This window comes from Dryobates pubescens, chromosome Z (assembly GCF_014839835.1).
Source record: "Dryobates pubescens isolate bDryPub1 chromosome Z, bDryPub1.pri, whole genome shotgun sequence".
In the NCBI taxonomy this organism is placed as follows: domain Eukaryota; kingdom Metazoa; phylum Chordata; class Aves; order Piciformes; family Picidae; genus Dryobates; species Dryobates pubescens.
This window is the reverse complement of record NC_071657.1, coordinates 62510744-62529764: the sequence shown is the minus strand read 5'-3', so window position 1 is coordinate 62529764 and position 19021 is coordinate 62510744. Positions and strand designations below refer to the sequence as shown.

General features: G+C 38.0%; 1 protein-coding gene across 1 annotated transcript in view; it reads left to right on the top strand.

Moving 5' to 3' along the window:
* The window catches only part of ERBIN (erbb2 interacting protein), a 137676-nt gene that overhangs the window by 102332 nt on the left and 16323 nt on the right, over positions 1-19021 (top strand). Inside the window, exons 15-22 of the mRNA XM_054177740.1 lie at positions 795-864; positions 1895-1994; positions 6314-6435; positions 6997-7167; positions 7932-8114; positions 10322-10436; positions 12240-12423; positions 13186-14710. Coding sequence (XP_054033715.1) covers positions 795-864; positions 1895-1994; positions 6314-6435; positions 6997-7167; positions 7932-8114; positions 10322-10436; positions 12240-12423; positions 13186-14710 — 2470 coding nt within the window. The remainder of the gene's footprint in view (positions 1-794; positions 865-1894; positions 1995-6313; positions 6436-6996; positions 7168-7931; positions 8115-10321; positions 10437-12239; positions 12424-13185; positions 14711-19021) is intronic.

Sequence of the window (19021 nt, the reverse complement as noted above, 5' to 3'; positions counted from 1 at the left end):
AATGACTTGGCACATGGCATGTGCATTGAAGCACATTCATGATTGTTAGCATGTATTTTTCTGGGGAATTAATTCAAAGCTTAATACCTTTCTGAACTGAGTATGGAGGACACAAAACAGTATGGTGTAAAACATTTGAGTGCACTGGGAGAGGGAGAAAAGAGAGCTGTGTTTCATTACAGCTAGTCATTAAAAACTGACAAAACATTTCTTACTTGGGAATTGGCAGTTTGTAGAATAGAAATTAATTGGGAGATATAAGTGTTGAGTGAGCTTGCTCCCTCCTGTTTTGCCAATCCAGCTTCCACATACTCCACCTGTAGCTTGATTTATCCATTAATGCCAAAGGCATTTTCACGGCATCCCCTTTCCCACACACGTATCTGTGGGAATAATGATTTTCAAGTGCAGTGCTTTTTTTCCTAATTGGCATGTGTATATATTGAAAGATAAAATGCTGAGGATTCAAATTAATTCAGTTTAATTGTTACCAAAATTGTATTGTAGTCATTGTCCTGAGTTAACCTCAAGTTATACTGTTATTTTTTTAATCTCCTTGCCAAATGGAGCAGAAATATGGGGGGTTATGTTTGATTGTCTGGGGTTTTTTTAATTCCATATGTAGCTTCACATCTAAATTAAATGCTTTGCCTTTCAATTGTCAATAGTTACTCATTTAGTTAGATGTGTAAATATACCTTTAAAATGTTTTACAGGCTAATGTGGGATAATTTCTTAACAGTCTTAACAGTATTGCTAAATGTACTTACACAAATTCTTGTTGTAATTTACAGATTGAAGAATTTGCCATTTACGTTTACAAAACTGCAACAGCTTACTGCTATGTGGCTGTCAGACAATCAGGTGATTGAAAAATTAAAAATAGATGATTGTTGATTTTGTTTGTAATGGAATTGACAATTAGAGAGCTGTCTGCATTTCACATTTGTTAAATGATGAGACCTGCTACTGCATGTGTACATCAATACTTGATATTATTGTGTCAGTTCTGAAATAAACAACACTGAGCTAACCTGTCTTTGGAGACTTTCATACTTCCAGCAAAGTTCTGTGCTGTTAGGAAATGCAATTTAACAGACACTGCTTTTTTTTTCTTTCCTAATTTTTGTTTTGTTTTTTTCTTAATTCAGGCTTATTTACACAGGAGAGTTAGTGCTTGACAAGCTAGTATGTTAATGTGTAGCATGCTGTTTCTTCCACAGATGTACCATTGGGGAAACTTAAGCATGCCTTTTTTTGTTTTTTTAAGCTAGGTTTCTTATCACACCTTTTGAACTCTGTGACTGCCCAAGTTTCAAGCTATTAAAGTGTAACTTGTGCTTGTGGCTTCTATTTTTGCTCTATTGAAACCCTCTGTACTATGCTAATTTCCTGAATGGCTGTAAGGTATAGAGGGCTGCCAGAAAACCGCTAGCAGTGGAGGTAGAACAATGAAAGCACTTTTATGAATACACTAGTTTAAAGAACCCCCCCGCCCTTTTTGTAAGGGTTGGAGGATATCAAGTACAGTATTTTTTTTCCTTATGTGGTTGTTTGCAGCTTTAAATGCACATTCTCAATCAGTCTGCTTTGGGATGATTTTAAGTCCTCACAAGAAACTGGGTGGGTGTTTGTCTTTTTTTTACTATCCAGTGTTTGTTTTTCTTTTTTCTCTTAAAGCTGTTAGGGAGTTTCAGTTCTCAGTCAAAGCCAGTCATCAAAAGACAGACATTAATAAATTCATTTAATGAAAATTATTCAGAGGACAAATGGTTTAATATGCAAAGCAGATTAATCTTCAGAGTAATGGGACAGTCATGCTCTGCAATATGTAGATCATATTTACTTTTAAAATATATTCTCGTAACATATCATTCTTTCATTTTCTTCCTAGTCTAAACCACTTATCCCTCTTCAAAAAGAAGCTGACCTTGACACACAGAAAACAGTGCTTACTAATTACATGTTTCCCCAGCAACCAAGGACTGAGGATGGTAAGAATTTCTGAAATGTCCTGTCAGAATGCTCACTTTGGAAAATGGTAATGGCAAGACTCTCCAGTTAATGGGATTTTCACTAGCTAATACTTAAATATAAGCTTAAAGTAAACTTGTACATGATTAATATCTACAACTAAAGCATAAGAACAGAAATTTCACGTGATCTAAATTTTTGTAAATTCTAAGTGGAACTGTTTCAGTGAGCAAGGTGAGGAATGGACTGACAGCTGCACTTTCTGTCATCATTGTCAGTTCCCAGTGTTACACCCTGTTTCATTGAAGCAGAGCACTTAATGGTTTGGGGTAAAACTCTCTTCACCTGCTTCAGCCTAACTGTTTTAACAGAATGCTAGACAAAATATTTCCTCCATATCTGAGCAGAGATTTTTTTGAAAGAGCATAGCATTCCATTTTGTTTTAAAAGAAAAAAAAAAACAGTCCAGAAAAAAATGTGTATTTCTCAAGTTTAGTTTGAACTATTTTATAGCAGGTTAAGCCCAAAATATTAGCATCTTCCAGAAAGTTATTCCTGCACACTTTTGAAATAGTTAGGGAAATAAGTAACATTCCATGAGTAACTACATCAGGAGTTAGTGAAATAGTTAAATATTTCTTCACTGTCTTTTCCCTGCAGGCAAGAGGAAAAAGCTTATGCTGCTTTAACATAAATGGAGGAAGGGCATATATCAATGGAAATAGTTGAAAGCTGACAAGTGGAAACATTTGCTATTCCATAATAGTGATAGTAAAGGCCTTCAACCCGTTGCCCTGAAGCATGCTGTGAATACTGCAGCAAAGGCAAGGTCTTACAGAGCTCAGCCAGGGCCCATGAAACAACTTGGGGGAACAATGGGGTGCTCCTCTAAGAAGGTGCAGCCTGGAAGTGCCTCTACACTAATGCATGCAGTGTGGGCAACAGGAGGAGTTGGAAGCTACCTGCTACAGGAAAGCTACAACATAGTGGCAGTCATGGGAACTTGGTGGGATGAGTTTTATGACTGGAGTATGGCTATCAATGGCTACAAGCTGCTCGGAATGGACAGGAGAGGAAGGAGAGGTGGAGGAGTTGGATAGAGTGTGAAGAATTGTTGCTGAAGAACAGCCACGAGCAGGTCAAAAGCATATGGGTAGGAATTAGGGATCAGGACAACAAAGGAAGCCTTGTGGTAGGAGTCTACTGTAGGCTGCCCAGCAAGCAGTGCCTATTGAAGAAGCCGCCTTACTCCAGCTCGAGGAGACATCATGATCACAGGCATTCATCCTGCTGGGGAATTTTAACCACCCTGACATCTGTTGGAAAAGTAGCACAGCTAGCTGTAGGCAATCCAGGAGGCTCCTGGAATGCTTAGATGACAGCTTCTTAAGACAAAAAATGAACAGCCCTACACGAGGGAATGCATTATTGGACCTCTTGGTCACAAATGCAAGGGAAATCATCAGGGATGTCAAAGTGGAAGGCAGCCTGGACTGCAGCGATCATGCAGTAGTGCAGTTCACTCTCCTAAGGGGTATGAAGCCCATGAGAAACACACTTAGGACTCTAAATTTTAGGAATGCAAATTTCTATGTCTTCAAGGAGTTAGTAAATAGAACCCCATGGGAAACGGCCCTCAGGGACAAGAGCGGGGAACAGAGCTGGTAGATCTTTAAGGATGCTCTCTATAGAGCTCAAGAGATCTCAATCACCATGTAAGAAATTGGGCAAGGAAGGCAAAAGACCACCTTCTGGTCAAATTAAAGGGCAAGTTGGGACTACACAGGAAATGGAAGAAGGGATAGGTATCCTGGGAAGAGTATAAGGATGTTGCCTGTCTGTGTAGGGATGAGGTCAGGAAGGCCGAGGTACAGATGCAACTGAACTTGGCAAAGGATGTAAAGAAAAACGAGATTTCTACACAGATTAATCGGAAAAGGAAGGTTAAAGACAGCGTACACACCCTGATGAGCAACAGTGGGGAACTAGTAACAACGGATAAGGAGAAGGCTGAGATTCTCAACAACTTTTTTGCCTCAGTTTTCACTGCCAACTTCTCTCCTCATGGCTCTCATGGCCCACAAGTTGGAGACCAGGGAGACTGGGACATGTACTGTTTAATATTTTTATCAGTGATATAGACAGTGAGCTCAAGTGCACCATCAGCAAATTTCTAGATGACACTAAGTTGAGTGGTGCTGTTATTATGCCAGAGGGACAGGATGTCATCCAGAGGGACCTGGACAAGCTGGAGAGGTGGGCCCAGGTGAACCTCATGAGGTTCAATAGGAGCGAGTGCAGGGTCCCGCACATGGGCCAGAACAATCCTCATTATCAATACAGACTAAGGGGTGAGGTGATAGAAAGCAGTCCTGTGGAAAAGGACTTGGGAGTGCTGATGGGTGGGAAGCTGAACATGAACAGACAGTGTGTGCTTGCAGCCCAGAAGGCAAATTACATCCTGAGCTGCATCAAGAGAAGTGCAGCCAGAAGATCCAGAGAGGTGATTCTGCCACTTTGCTCTGCTCTGGTGAGACCTCAACCTGGAATTCTGCATCCGGGTCTGGAGTCCTCAATATAAGAAGGACACAGACCTGATAGAGCAGGTCCAGAGGAGGGCCACAAAAATGTTCAGGGGCTTGGAACACCTCTTCTACAAAGACAGGCTGAGGGAGCTGGAGTTGTTCTGCCTGGAGAAGAGGAGACTCCAGGGAGACATAATAGGAGCCTTCCAAGACCTGAAGGGGGCCTACAAGAAAGACACAGAGAGAGAGAGACTGTTTACAAAGGCCTGCAGTGGTAGGATGAAGGACAATGGCTTCAACCTAGAGAAGAGCAGATTTAGATTGGATGTTAGGAACAGGTTCTTTACTGTGAGGGTAGTGGAATACTGGAACAGGTTGCCCAGGGAGGTGGTTGGGGCCCCATCCCTGAAGGTATCCCAAGTGAGGCTTGACAGGGCTCCAGACAGCCTGATCTTGTTGAGGATAGCCCTGCTGGCTGCAGAGGGGGTTGGGCTAGATGACCTTTGGAGGTCCCTTCCAACTCAGACCATCCTATGATTCTATGATAACACAAAGTGTTTAGTACACTGAGAGGGTAATAATAAAAAATACCAGTAAAAGCAGTAAATCATGTACCGCTTTTAGTGCCTTCTGATGCAGAGAATGCATCTGCACTACCTCTGACATAGTGTGAAAATTATAAAACTATTTGGACATTCAGTGAAGGTCAGGATTTGAACTTTTTAACTGGGGGCCAAAATTTCTTTCTGTAGACAAAGAAAGGGCTGCTTACTTGGCCTTAGTTGACAGAATACTTGGCCTCTGAGGTATCATTCCAAACAGAAGGTTTAAAATTCAGTAGATACCTTTTTTAATTTTTATTTTTTTTTGCCAGGGACCATTTCAGTGATAGCAAATTCTGTTAGAATGTTTTCAAATGTGTTAACATTTTAAGTTTACTGAATAAATGCAGAGTAACATACCAATGCACTTGTTGAGCCCTATATTTTTTATTTTGTTTTTAGTTCCATGTAAAAACGTAGTTAATATCAGTAGTCTTAGCAGTGCTAGTGAAGGATATAGGTTTGCTGGGGTAGTGGTGGCAGATTTCTTAGACAATTTATCATGTTGAAATAGAACCTGGCTGGTGTAACAGAAAGCATGGAGACATGCTAGAGACAGTGGATACTCAAAAGATTATTTTTATCTCTTCTAAAATTAAGCAAGAACTATTTTGCCAAGTTCCTGTCACTTGTATGACTTCTACCAAATCATGTGTTTACCTGAAGTCTTAGACAGTTTAGGTGTTTTTTAAGGATTAGTAATAATGCAGGGTTTTGGCACTAGGTCATTCTTAGTCCTCATTTGTAAATTTTTCTTGAATGAAAGCAGGTGAATGCTCTTATGTGCTTAATGAGACCACTTCACTGAAGTCAGGCTATATAAATCTGTGGAACTTTAATCTATGTTTATAGACACACCATTTCCATATGTATATGCGTATTCATTTATGAATAAAAATACTTTGCAGGTGACACTTCTGCTGAAAATTTTCAAATGTGAGTGTTAAGACAGGGGTTACAGATATGCAGAGGAGGTGTTTTACTTTGCAGATGGGAATTTTACTACTATGAAAATACAACTAAGTTCACAAAGGGGTGGCAGTGCAGCTTGACTAGTCTTGTGTTACTGCAGCTGTTAGTCTCATGTTGTTTCAGAATGCCTACAAAAGCACACTGTTCTTGCCCAAGAGAAAGAAAAGGAGGAGTTTTATTTTACATAATGTATCCTGTTCTTAATGTGTGTCTCTCTTTTTTTTTTTTTTTTTTTTTCAGTTATGTTCATATCTGATAATGAAAGTTTCAATCCATCTTTGTGGGAGGAACAGCGTAAACAGCGTGCTCAGGTGGCATTTGAGTGTGATGAAGACAAAGATGAGAGAGAGGCACCACCTCGGGTTAGCATTTAGTGGAATTTTTTATTATTTGATGTTTCCCTCCCTCTTAACCCTATGCCTGAATCCTATCATTTTCCTTACTTTGGCTGTGGATTTCACTTTGCTTAAGAAATTATGCCTAAATTTATTAATTAAGAGAATTTAACAGGATGAAACTCCATGGGTTTTGGAATGGTTTTGGTTGGTTTTTTTTTTTGCTAGAAAATTTAAAGTGGAAGACAATGAAAAAACTCATAATTGAGGTAAGATATTGTAGAACATCACTAGGAGATTACCTGGCTTGGTTATGACACAGAGAAGGGATAGTGGAGAAACAATGATTGCTTCAGATTTTCTTTCATGTAAACTGCAGTTGTCGTAAGTCCTCCTGCTTACACTCAGTGGATACACTTTCTGGGTTTTATAGAGTTAAGTCTGTATCAGCGCAGGTAAGGTAAATGGGAAGAGCGAAGTGGAGATCCTAGATTGCTCAATGTTTTGTCCTAATTAATTGTTTTAAGGTTGACATTTTAATTATGGCACTTAATTTAATGTAGAATATTACTGCTTTTTCTTATAAAGGAAGGCAACCTGAAGAGATATCCAACTCCATATCCTGATGAACTAAAGAATATGGTTAAAACAGTCCAGACAATTGTCCACAGACTAAAGGATGAAGAGTCTACTGAAGATATTGCCAAGGAGTCCAAACGAGAAGGCCAGACAGTTTCTGTGAAAGATGTGGGGGTAAAGGTTAGAGATAATATTGTCTACTGATTTTGCAAGAAATTCCAAAGATCTAGTGTCACTGATTCCTTTTAATTCTTTTCTCCCTCCCCACTAATGCTTTAGCAAGAATAATTTTAAGATTAAAGAACAAAATTTACCTTTTTACAAACCAAAGAAGTTTATAATAAATGCTTGGCTTTCAGTAATAATATTCCTCTGACACTGAACAAGGGATGTGACGATTCTTGGGCAGCTACAAACCATGTATGTGTTAAGGAGCTGTGTGCTATGCTTTCTGTCGTGCTCTGATCCTCTTTTATCCACCAGATAACTTCACAATGAAACTCAGAATAATCTTTAGGGATCTAACTGCTGCCCTTGTGACTAGACGTGTTACATGAGTTTGAAAGGGAATCATAGCAAGTTAGCACAGGAGTTAGGAGTCTCCAACAGGCTGATGTAGCATGATAGATGGTAGGACTACTGTTTAGTGTGGATATGTCATTATAGAATCTCTTGGCCTTTTTTTTTTTTTATATTGTTTGTTTCATTTTTAATTTAACTGGAAAAGTAGCCTTACAAATTGACTCCAATAAGGAAGAGAATCAAAATGAGTGGTAAAGGGTAGGAACCGTAACTCAGTAATCTGCAGACATTTCTCTGCATTTCATACCTAGTTAATTTATGATTTCAAAGATCAGCTAATTTTTTTGCAAACTATGGAATTGAAATAGTATTAATTGAAAATATTTCAGATGTTTTTTGTGCTATTGCTCATAATCCTGTAGACTTCAGAAGCTGCTACAATAAAGAACAAAGCAGATGAGAGAAAGCAATATTCATCAGGAGGCTCTGTGCAGAAGACTACTGAACCAGAAGCTGAGCACAGCACTACAAATTCAGAGATGACCACAGTTGTTAAAACCTTGCAGAATGCAAAAACACTTGTCAACCATGAAGACATGCTTGAGGTATGGCATTGTGATGAACATCACAGCAGTAAAAAAATTGTGCTGGTGTTATATTGAATTTGCTACTCTGGGAGATGAAAAATTGTGTTTTACAATAAGAGAAAATTACTGTCCATAAGTGCTGTGAGTACAGATGGTTGGTAATACAGTATTCTTCTCACTTCAGATTCTATTAACTTAAAGTTGAGGTAGCTAATAAAAAGTTCACAATGAAAGATACGTTCACTTAAAGAAGAATAAAGCAAACTTAATTAGAAGTTGACGTAAGTATCAAACTGTGAAAAGACTTCAAATTTTCCAGGTTTTGCTTGGTTGTCAGTTCTTTGTTAAATAATTATCACTGAAATGACAAAATACCTGATTCATGGGAGCAATCAAAACTTGTCTATCCAAATGACTATGCACATTCATTTCAAATGAAAAATGAAAGGTGCGTTTAAATATGTCTATTCCTCTGTGTTTGTTAGTGAGATGTCTTGAGTATGAATCGTTATCTTAGTAAATGTCAAAGATTTTAAACTTCTAAACTCGTAGATCTCTCCGACAAACACTATGTATTTTTTTCATAGAGATTGTTTCAGATTTGTGATAAATCTGGAACATGGCACTTCAGTCAGTTGTCAGTCACAACCTGTAAAATGCTTTTTTCCCATAGTTTCACAAGCAGATTATTTTGGCCTGTGTTGTGTAAGCCGTGGAACATGCATGTACCTTACTTTTGCTCAAGTGACGTTGCGGCAAGCAATGTTGCTGGCTTTTTCCTTACTAGCATGTTACTGCTTCTGTATACGTTCTGATAATATTTGTTTTGACATTTTTCTTCAGTTTAAAACATTATTTTAGATAATCATATCAGCTGTCTGACAATAGTGGCAACAATTCTTTCTAGCTGGCTGTGTACTAACAAGTAAATGAGGTAGCAGTGTGTAGTTAGGTCAGGGATAGTGAAGTCCTTACTTCATGTAATAATGTTATATCTCTGTTGCATTTGAATGCAGATATCTAAACTTTCATGTGTGAATTTTTTATTTCAATAATTATTGCACTTGTGTGTCACATCCAAGAGGAAAAGCAACGTGGCAGAGTTCTGACTGCAGAGAAAAACAGATTGTTTCTTGGTTTGTTTGGCAGGGGGTGGGGTGGCTTTTTTGTCAGATTGTTTGTTACATCTCAGTCGGGTTTCTCCTTGCAGTCCGAATAACTAGAAGTTGTTAGTGTCATGGGGAAGGTGGTACTCCAGTAAGTTCCTCGTGTTAAATGTTCTGAAACTTGTAAGAAAAAATGAATGTTGATAGACTGTTTTGGTAGTCTGCAACATTTGTAATGGGGAGCATGTTTACTAGAAAGACATTTCTACGTTAGAGAAGGAGGGGGTGCTTTTCTTTCAAAATATAACAGGAAATAATCAGTCTTTTGAAGATGATAGGAATATAATGCTGGCAGTGGGATACTGAATCAGTCACATGGCTGTTCTTGCAGCAGTTTTGCCAGTTAACCTATTTAAGTGCACTGATCTCCATTCAATAGCTGGGAACCAGCAATTTCTAGTTTAAATATATTCATCATCACTTTATTCCTGTGCTATTGCTCTTGAAGATATTTAACTTCTCTTCCTCTTGGAATTTACACCCAGTCTCATTTTAAATATAGGAACCAAAGCTACACTTGCTGTTTTTTTGCTGGAGTAGGCAAGTCAAGCTCATTCAGTCTTTTCCCATGGCAGAGCTCTCCATTCTTATAATTGTCTTGGTCATGCTAGTCTATAGCTGTTTCAATTTGAGGTCACTTCTGCAAAAACAATATCCAGTTATTTATTCTGGGGTATTTGCTGGTTCAGTGATAACTTTCTGACTTGAAATCAATTGGAGGTTCTCTCCAATGATGGAAGAAAGGCTGCACCTGGTTGATCCAAGTAGATTTTTTCAGATGATGTTTCCAGTTTGAGTGTTGCTCCCATTGTGTTCATCAGTGACAATGTGAGTCCGGATGTACTGCTTCTTACAGATAATTCAGTGGCAAATATTATGAAATTCAGTTTACTTGCACTAAAAATGTCCTTTATAGGTGATCTGTCTTGCCTGTGTCATGTTTCTTGGTTGGTCTGATTTCCCCCACCTTGTTGTTCACTGGGTGACAACTTAGCATTCACTTCACCTTAATCCATTCTTTATAAAATGCACAACATAAAGCTGTTTTTCTTTTAGCAGGAGTCAGAAGAACTCTCCTCTGATGAAGAGATGAAAATGGCTGAAATGCGACCACCACTGATAGAAACTTCCATAAACCAGCCAAAAGTTGTAGCTCTTAGCAATAACAAAAAAGGTTAGATACCATAAAAAGCAACAGAAGTACTGTGTGATTCTGATGATTCAAAATGGCTAGTGTTCCCATGTGAAAGTAGATGTAATTTCTATGTTTTAAAAGCAATGAAAGCAGGAAAAACCCCATCTCTTTACGATCTTATGTTTGTGTACGTGTTAGAGAAAGTTGTGTCAGCATCCTTACTTTCCTAATTTAAAAGCAGAGGGGGAAGGGAGATACATGTTTTGAGGACTGCTAGCTTGACTACACTCTTGATATGCTTAAGAAAGGGATTGCATTTCCCTTAGAAATACTCCATATTGCATCATTTCCTCCGATATTTTGGGACTATTGCTGATACGGACAGCAATGTCACTTGCTCAGATTTCACAGAGTGGCTCTCCTCTCTTTCTGAGGATTAAGAATAATCTTCTGTTGTGGCAACTCTCTCCAGAGTCATGGAATCATAGAATCCACATGGGTTGGAAGGAACCTCTAAAGGTTATCTAGTCCAACCCCCCTGCAGTGAGCAGGGACATCCTCCACTAAATCAGGTCATCCACAGCTCCATTGAGCCTCACCTTAAATACCTCTAGGGGTGGGGCCTCAACCACCTCTCTGGGCAACCTGTTCCAGAGCCACTTTACTCTTTTATGTTTCTTCTTTTCTCTAACAGGAAGCTTTAGAACGTTGTTTTTTGTTACATGAATTTTACATTCTCTGAAACCAGTTCCTTAAGAGTAAGGAATGACTCAGAGAAAACAATTTAAAATTTGGAGAGCAGATTATGTTTTGTTTTAAATGATGTACTAGTCCAATACTTTCTAGGTCTTTTCTGACCATTATATGTAAAAGGGTGAGGTTTAGTAGGAATGAGGGAAAACCATATAGAGCTAGCTGGAAGTCTCATGAGGATCACATGCAGGTGAAATGATTGATGTTTATGAATGCTTTTTTTTTTTTTAATTTAATGCCTGTCTAAAATCCTAAGGCAAAACTTCTTCTGTGTTCTTAGAAAGAGACATTAGTTTCACCAAATTTCTGGTTTTGACACCTGTAACTGTATCTTGAAGCAAAAATTTAAATGTATTTGTTTGTACACATGTATCAAAATCGGGGCTGGCTTGAAGCCATACAGGAAAATTGTTTTTATGTGGATGTAGTATGTAAGCATGCAGATGCTGTGCAAAACTCAATGTCAACTGGTGTGAATTACTCTGAAAATACTCCCGTAAATGTCCCAATGAATTGGTTTCCAACTGAAGAAGAACATTTTTCTTTCCTGACTTTCTAACATTTATGAAACTACACAGAACTTACCCAGTGATCTGGATCTTTCCCGAGTGCTTGGTCTAATAAATAGCTATTTGACAGCGACATAACCTTTAAAATCAGGAACTGTGTACACTTACAAATCCAGCATGTGATTCAGCGTGCTTCATTTTCATAGGGGGTAGTAGACTCACATTATTAAAATCTTTGAAATCATTGCAAAACCAGAAAGATGATTTAATAGATACTTTGGGGAAATACTACATAACATAGCACTAGCTTATGCCAAGGAAACTTGGCATAAAGAAGCAAGTTAAATTGCATTAACAGGTGGAGGCTGTTTACTTTGAGCCAAATATTTGAAAAATAGGAACTGCTGCCAACAGTCTTTCCTAAGTTTAAATGAAGTTTGCAAAGCCATTAGTCTACATCTTCAATTCCAGTAGCAAGAATAATTGAAGAACAGGAGACAATTCTGAAATACCATAAAGTTCATACATTACCTGGTTATGAAAAAGATGTATGTCACTAATTTGGAATTTTTTATTTCAGATAATTCAAAAGATGCTGATTCCTTATCAGATGAAGCTACCCACAACAGCAATCAAAATAACAGCAACTGTTCCTCTCCTTCTCGAATGTCAGATTCTGTTTCCTTAAATACTGAGAGTAGCCAAGATATTTCTCTCTGTTCTCCAGACAAAGAAACACATGCTGCTGTTTTATCCAGGATAAGGTTTGTATGATACTATATACCGCTGGGCAACTATACTTTAAAAAATGTTACTTAATCTTGCATATCATCTGTTCACTCCTTTAATTTATACTTCATGAAATAATTTGAATATTTAAAATAATTTAATAGTTTTAAATAAGGCTAAAAGAATGAATAGTTTTCTTTTTAAAAGAGGACAATAAAATTCAAAGGCTAATTAATTTTAGTATTTGAGACATCACTTCTGTTTTAATAACACTGCAGAATACTTCAGCATACCATTTTAAAAGCTCTCTGGTTTTGTTTACACGATTCTGAAAATTAGTTTGATTACTAACATAACTTATAAATACTTTTAGATACAAAAAGAATGGACTTACAGATTGCTACTGTGCTTAAACTTCTTGTTAGAAGGTGCTATTTAAAAAAAAAAAAAATTGCCAATAAGAATTTTCCCCCAAATTGTCATGGAACTTACAAGTATTTGGTAAAAAAATTGAGTTATTGTCACTTTGAACTTTTTTGATACTTTTAAAGTGTCTTTAATAATTCCTATTCAGTTTAAACAAACTTCTAATATCACATTGACCCAAGCATGGCCTCTGTATAATACATTTCTCTAAGACAGCAGGCTATGAATCTGGTTTTATTTCAGTTTTTGTCTTCCTGTGTGTGCACAGTATGGCTATGTTAAATGTTAATATTTTTTTTTGTTCAGAAATAATTCTTAAAGTAATGTTGGTTCCTTTTGGAAGTTCTTTTAAGAGCCACCTTTTCTTCCAGGCGAGAAGATGAAAATTTGAATCATCTTTTGCAAAATGGAGGTGAATCGAGTGTTACAGTGGAAGAAAAAATAAGTACGCAAGAGAAGGTTACAAATGTGCCGGAATATGAATTGACCATTGAAGAAAGATTTGGCCTGATAGGAAAAGGTGTTGATCTAAGCACTCCTGCAGAGGAGTCTCACAAATTAGACCAAATAAACATGAATATCAATAAAGTGGTTAGTGAAGAGGCAGCGCCAGTTCCTGTAGAAAGGTTACAAACACAGGAAATAGTTTCAGTAAAGGGCTTGTTGAATAACAGCACAAAAGAAAAAAGTGAGCACTTAGAAAATGGAAATAAATATCCAATAAATAAAGTAAATGGACATCCTGAGGAAACAGAACAGTCTCCTAATAAAGACAAATTGATGAGAAGCACTGCAGGTGATAGTGATTCTGCTGAGCTGTCTGCCTCGAGGAGCACTGAAGATTTGTCACCACAGAGAAGTGGTCCTGTGATGAAATCTCACAGCATCACCAGTATGGATACTGGTGGTCTGAAAATCTATGACATTGTCAATGAGAATGTATCTCAACAGTCAAACTCGGGGCTAAAATCAGCACCTGATAACGCAGATGGAAAAAACATAGTCCGAAGTAAATCTGCTACTCTTCTGTATGATCAGCCTTTGCAGGTTTTTCCTGGGTCGTCGTCATCATCATCTGATTTAGGAGCTTCTGTGAAAACTCTGTTGAAGTTTGACTCAAATCACAATCCTGAAGGTGTTAACATAGTGAGGGGATCAGCGATGAGTGGTGCACAGATGTTCTGCACTCCCCAGTACAATATTCAGTACAGCAGCAGTGCAACAGGAAAAGACACCTTGTGGCCCCAGAAACAAAACATGCAAGCAGAACAAGGGAGTTTACCTCCTTCATGTCTGTTTAGGTCTGACAGTACAGAAGCCTCCAACTATGTAAAGCATTCTGCCAATATGAATTTCTCCAATCACAACAATGTCCGAGCCAGTTCTGTATATAACACTCATCAACGGATGGCTGGGAGACATGCAGACATGTGGGCTGTTCCACCAAATGACAGACTGCTCCCAGGAGCAACCAGACACACTCTTCAAAGGCAGAGTAGTGTATCTTCTTCAGCTTCTGTAAATGTTGGGGATACTGGACCTTCAAGACGGACCCAGGTTCCTGAAGGGGATTATTTAACGTACAGAGATTTGCATTCAATGGGAAGAGCCCCACCAGTAATGTCTGGGCAACAGAGACCTCTTTCTGCCAGGACGTACAGCATGGATGGTCCAAATGTGCCTCGACCACAGAGTGCTCGACCATCAGTGAATGAAATACCAGAAAGAACTATGTCAGTTAGTGACTTCAATTACTCATGGACTAGCCCTTCAAAGAGATCAAACCCAAGGGTTAACTCTGAACACTCTCTATTAGACCCTCCAGGAAAAAGTAAAGTCCCTCATGACTGGAGGGAACAGGTGCTGCGACATATTGAGGCAAAAAAACTAGAAAAGGTAAAAATAATAATTTTTAAACTTTTCTGCCTTCCTGTTTTCTGGATATGGAATAAGTTGAATACTCCATGAAAATGTACTTCTGATAAACACATTTGTGGTGAATAACTGAGGAAGTCACATAGTAGAATATAAACGAACTTTTCTCCCTATTGATTTTACATCGTACTTGCCAGCTTAGTCCAGTTACTTTAGAGTACATGAAATATATCATATTGACTTGCTGAATTGTAAGGACAGCTTTTTCAGGCCAGGTAATTTTTATCACAGCATTGTATTCATAGTATACTAAAATATTCCCTTATAGTTCTTTATCTTTCTGTTCTGCCTTTTTATCCCCTACTACTTTGCTTTAAGAATGAGGAAAATAAAATGAGTAAAATCTATTTGGAGGTCTACAGCTTCAGTTGCTGAAGAATTCAAAAGCTATAATTATCATCTATTTGCCTCTAAGCCAATTGTCTTTTGAAGCTGGGTAGCTGACAGATCAGTGAATGAATATTTATTGCTCTGAGATGAGAACACTTAAAAATCTTGTTCATTTCAGGAAATCACAGGAGCTTTTGATAGAATTAGAGATGATGAACAAGATTCTTTATGTACTGTAAATGCCATCAGGAATTTGAGCTGATATGTAGAGCTGAACAATTATATATCTTCAAACAATTTGAGTAGAGACTGGAAGTCTCTAGCTATGTCCAGCTAAACCGATTCAAAATAGCATTACTAAATAATGAGTACAATGTCATTAGCCTGATAGTGTTTCCTTGGAGGGGAAGTGTGTAAAGCAGTCAGAGTGCACCTTGATTATGCCAGCTAGATAGATTTTTCTCTCTTAATTTCTCCTGAAAGAATATAGTTTCGCTTGTGATTATTATGCTAAATAGTGCAGTATCTGGGATAGCTAAAGAAATTAATTTGGAAATGGTTGGGAAAGTTACTTTTAACTGTTTTTCTTTAGAAATCCAAGCATTTGAAGAGATTGGTTTGGTTTTGTTCTATGTTGCATAACTTCTAGTGATAGAAAGGGATGGGTTTTGGTTTTTTGTCAGGAAGTCTGCACAACAGCTGCACTTGTTCTTCTGATCCAGCTTGAGTCACAACATAAAATATTTTAAGGCTTTCACAGTACTGTGCTGTAGCACGGGGACCTTTTGTCTCACAGAGAGGTCACAATCCTTACCATGTTCCAACCCTGATAAAAGGTGCATTCTCTGGTCTTCCATTCTGCTGTATGCATGTGTCAAACCTTACATGAGATGACAAAGAAGCAAAATCCCCAGCAATCTCTGAATGCAAAGGGAAATGAAACATCAGTGCATTGCTAATGCAGTTTGTTCATATCCCATTCTTGTGTCATCCACATTTGACATGCAAGGAAGGATGTTTAATACACCGGTGTTGTCTGTTCAGGTACTGTTGCAGTACTGCACTGAAGTGAAATTAATTGCCTGACCTGATTCCCTTTATATCTTTCCGTATTTTCTCTTATCCTCTATAGGTAAACCTTACTTTATTTTTTTTTCCTTCTAGAGGGATATGGAGTTGCTGCCATATCTTAGCTCTACTTCAATTTAACAGGTCTTAGACACATGTTTTATGTGTGTGCTTCTTTTTGTTCTAGCCTCGAAGCATTTAAAAATTGCTTTTACTGAGCAGTCCAAAACTTACTATGGGCTTAAAAGTGAATGTGCATAAAATTGTAATTTATGACCAACATTAAAAGGAAAAAGCTCTACTGTGGAAAATGTAGATGTGATCCTCTATGGCAGCTGGCAAATATGATAATGTGGAAATCATAGGAATTTACTGAATATTCCTTTGTTCTTTTAGAATAATGGTTTCAGTATTTCTCTTTAATTAAAAATTAGCTAGACTGGACAGGGGGGGACTTAATCTATAAACCAGACATCAGAAATATTGTGAAATCAGAAAATAATTTCAGTTAATGGCAGAACTCATTCAAGGAACAAGTTAAATTACAGAGCTTGTTTAAGGAAAATTTATTGTTTTGACAAAGCTTTCACAGATTTAAAATGGTGTTTCTATTTTTAAAACATAAGCACAGAAGTGACAAACAGGTATACAAAATTATGATGAATACTTAACAGTATTACTTCTGCTATGACTCTTCTGAGTCTGTTACTGAAATGAATCTTGTTTATTATAAACACCCTGTGCTTACTAAGAAAGAGGGTGTAATGGGTTTTATGAGGTTAGTTTTCCTGTGGCTTTTTTTTTTCTTTTTTTTTTTTCCTAAACTCCTCAAGTACTTGTTTATTTTGGGTTTATAAAATTTAATAACTACAGGGAGAGAGGGAAGGAGGAGGGTGGACAATGTCCGCGTTGGACAAACTGAAGTTGCTAATTCACGTTTACTAACCTGTTCTAACTGATATAATTAGCAAAAAAATCCCAACAACTTTTAAGAGTTTAATTTGCGTGGGGGGAGATACAGAATAGCTTTCAGTCTAGCAAAAATGCATAACAATGGATTCAGGACAAGTGAACAGCATTTATAATCAATTTGACAAGCTATAAGGGTTTACCCATCTGGTTGAAGGAAGGCAAGGAAAGTTCATGAAGCCATTTGTGAACAGAAATTTTGTATATATTCAGGAGAAACAATTTGCTTACCTGATGCAAAGTATGTTTTATTCTGGATTCCTAGTGGATGGAAGGTTGGCCATGAGGCAGTAATGTGCCCTTGTGGCTAAGAGGGCCAGTGCCATTCTGGAGTGTATTAGAAGGGGTGTGGTGAGTAGGTCAAGAGAGGTTCTCCTCCCCCTCTATTCTGCCCTGGTGAGGCTGCATCTGGAACATTGTGTTCAGTTCTGGGCCCCTCAGTTCAAGAAGGCCCTCAGGGAGCTGCTTGAAAGAGTGCAGTGCAGAGTCACAAAAATGATTAAGGGAGTGGAACACCTTCCTTATGAGGAGAACCTGAAGGACCTGGGACTCTGTAGTTTGGAGGAGACTAAAGTGTGACCTCATTAATGTTAATAAATATGTAAAGGGTGAGTGCCAAGAGGATGGAGCCAGGCTCTTCTCGGCAATGCCCAGTAACAGGACAAGGAGCAGAGGGTGGAAGTTGAGGCACAGGAGTTCCATGTGAACATGAGGAAAAAAAATTTTCGCTGTGAGGTGGATGGAACACTGGAACAGGCTGCCCACGGGGGTTGTGGAGTCACCATCTCTGGAGATACTTGAATCCCACCTAGATGTGTTCCTGTGTGACCTGGTATGGGTGATCCTGCTCTGGCAGAGAGGTTGAACTAGATGATCTTTGAAGGTCCCTTCCAACCCCTAACATTCTGTGATTCTGTGAAATATCAAGCTGCTCTCTAGTGGCTGTATATGTAAGCTTTTGGGAAGCACATGATCAATTCTACCCCATGGCCAGTCTCCTTCCATTTAGTACACAGGTGGCTTTCCAAGAACAGCAATATTTTTCAGCATATTTTTGAGTGTGACTTGCCAGTTCTACTACCTGGTGTGTTGCAGTAGTCTTCTGTAGAAGTTTTGTTGAAAGTTTGGGGTTTTTTTAATTTAACCTGGAAATAGTGTGTGTGAAAAACATTAGCATCAGAATAGTTTCATTGTGTGGTAGAGGAATTTCTCATCCATAAGTTGCAATAATAATCTGCAACAGTTATCTGCAAGTATCTGTTACATTTCTATGTGCTGCATAGGCAGAAATAGTTGCTGGACCTCAGTCTGCCCTTTCTTACATATATATTTTTTTCTCTTGGAGAGTTCGTCAGGTGTGTGTTTGCTTTCAATTATAGTTTCACCAGGAATCAAGTACTTTATTTTTTAATTTACTTTATCTACTATTTATCTAAAATGGCAGAGCTTTCAGGGAAGAGGTCATAATGTTTGATTCCTGCTTTCCAATTAGAAATTGGAAACTGGTGGTTTTATTCTCAAAGTTAGCAGTGTATTAAAAAAGTACAAGTGTTTCAGAACAAAAGTACAAGTGTTTCAGTAATGGTACAGAATTGCAGTTTTAATCAAAGCTTGCAAGTCATTCTTGAGTTATTTTTTCACACTACATACCTCAAATGCAGAAACATTTTTATTGATATGGCCTCAGACTTTCTCCAAATTAAGCTTGCTTCAGTATATGAAGGAAAGTGACTGCAGTGGTTCTGTGCACACACAAAATTAATTGCTGAAGTCAGTGTAAGAACATAGCCTGAAGAGTATTTTGACACTGGGAAATTACAGGAATGCAATCCCCTCAGCAACTGTTAGTTGTAAAATTTTATTTCTCTGTTTTTTTCTCCCATTTTGAATGGACTACTGAACCAT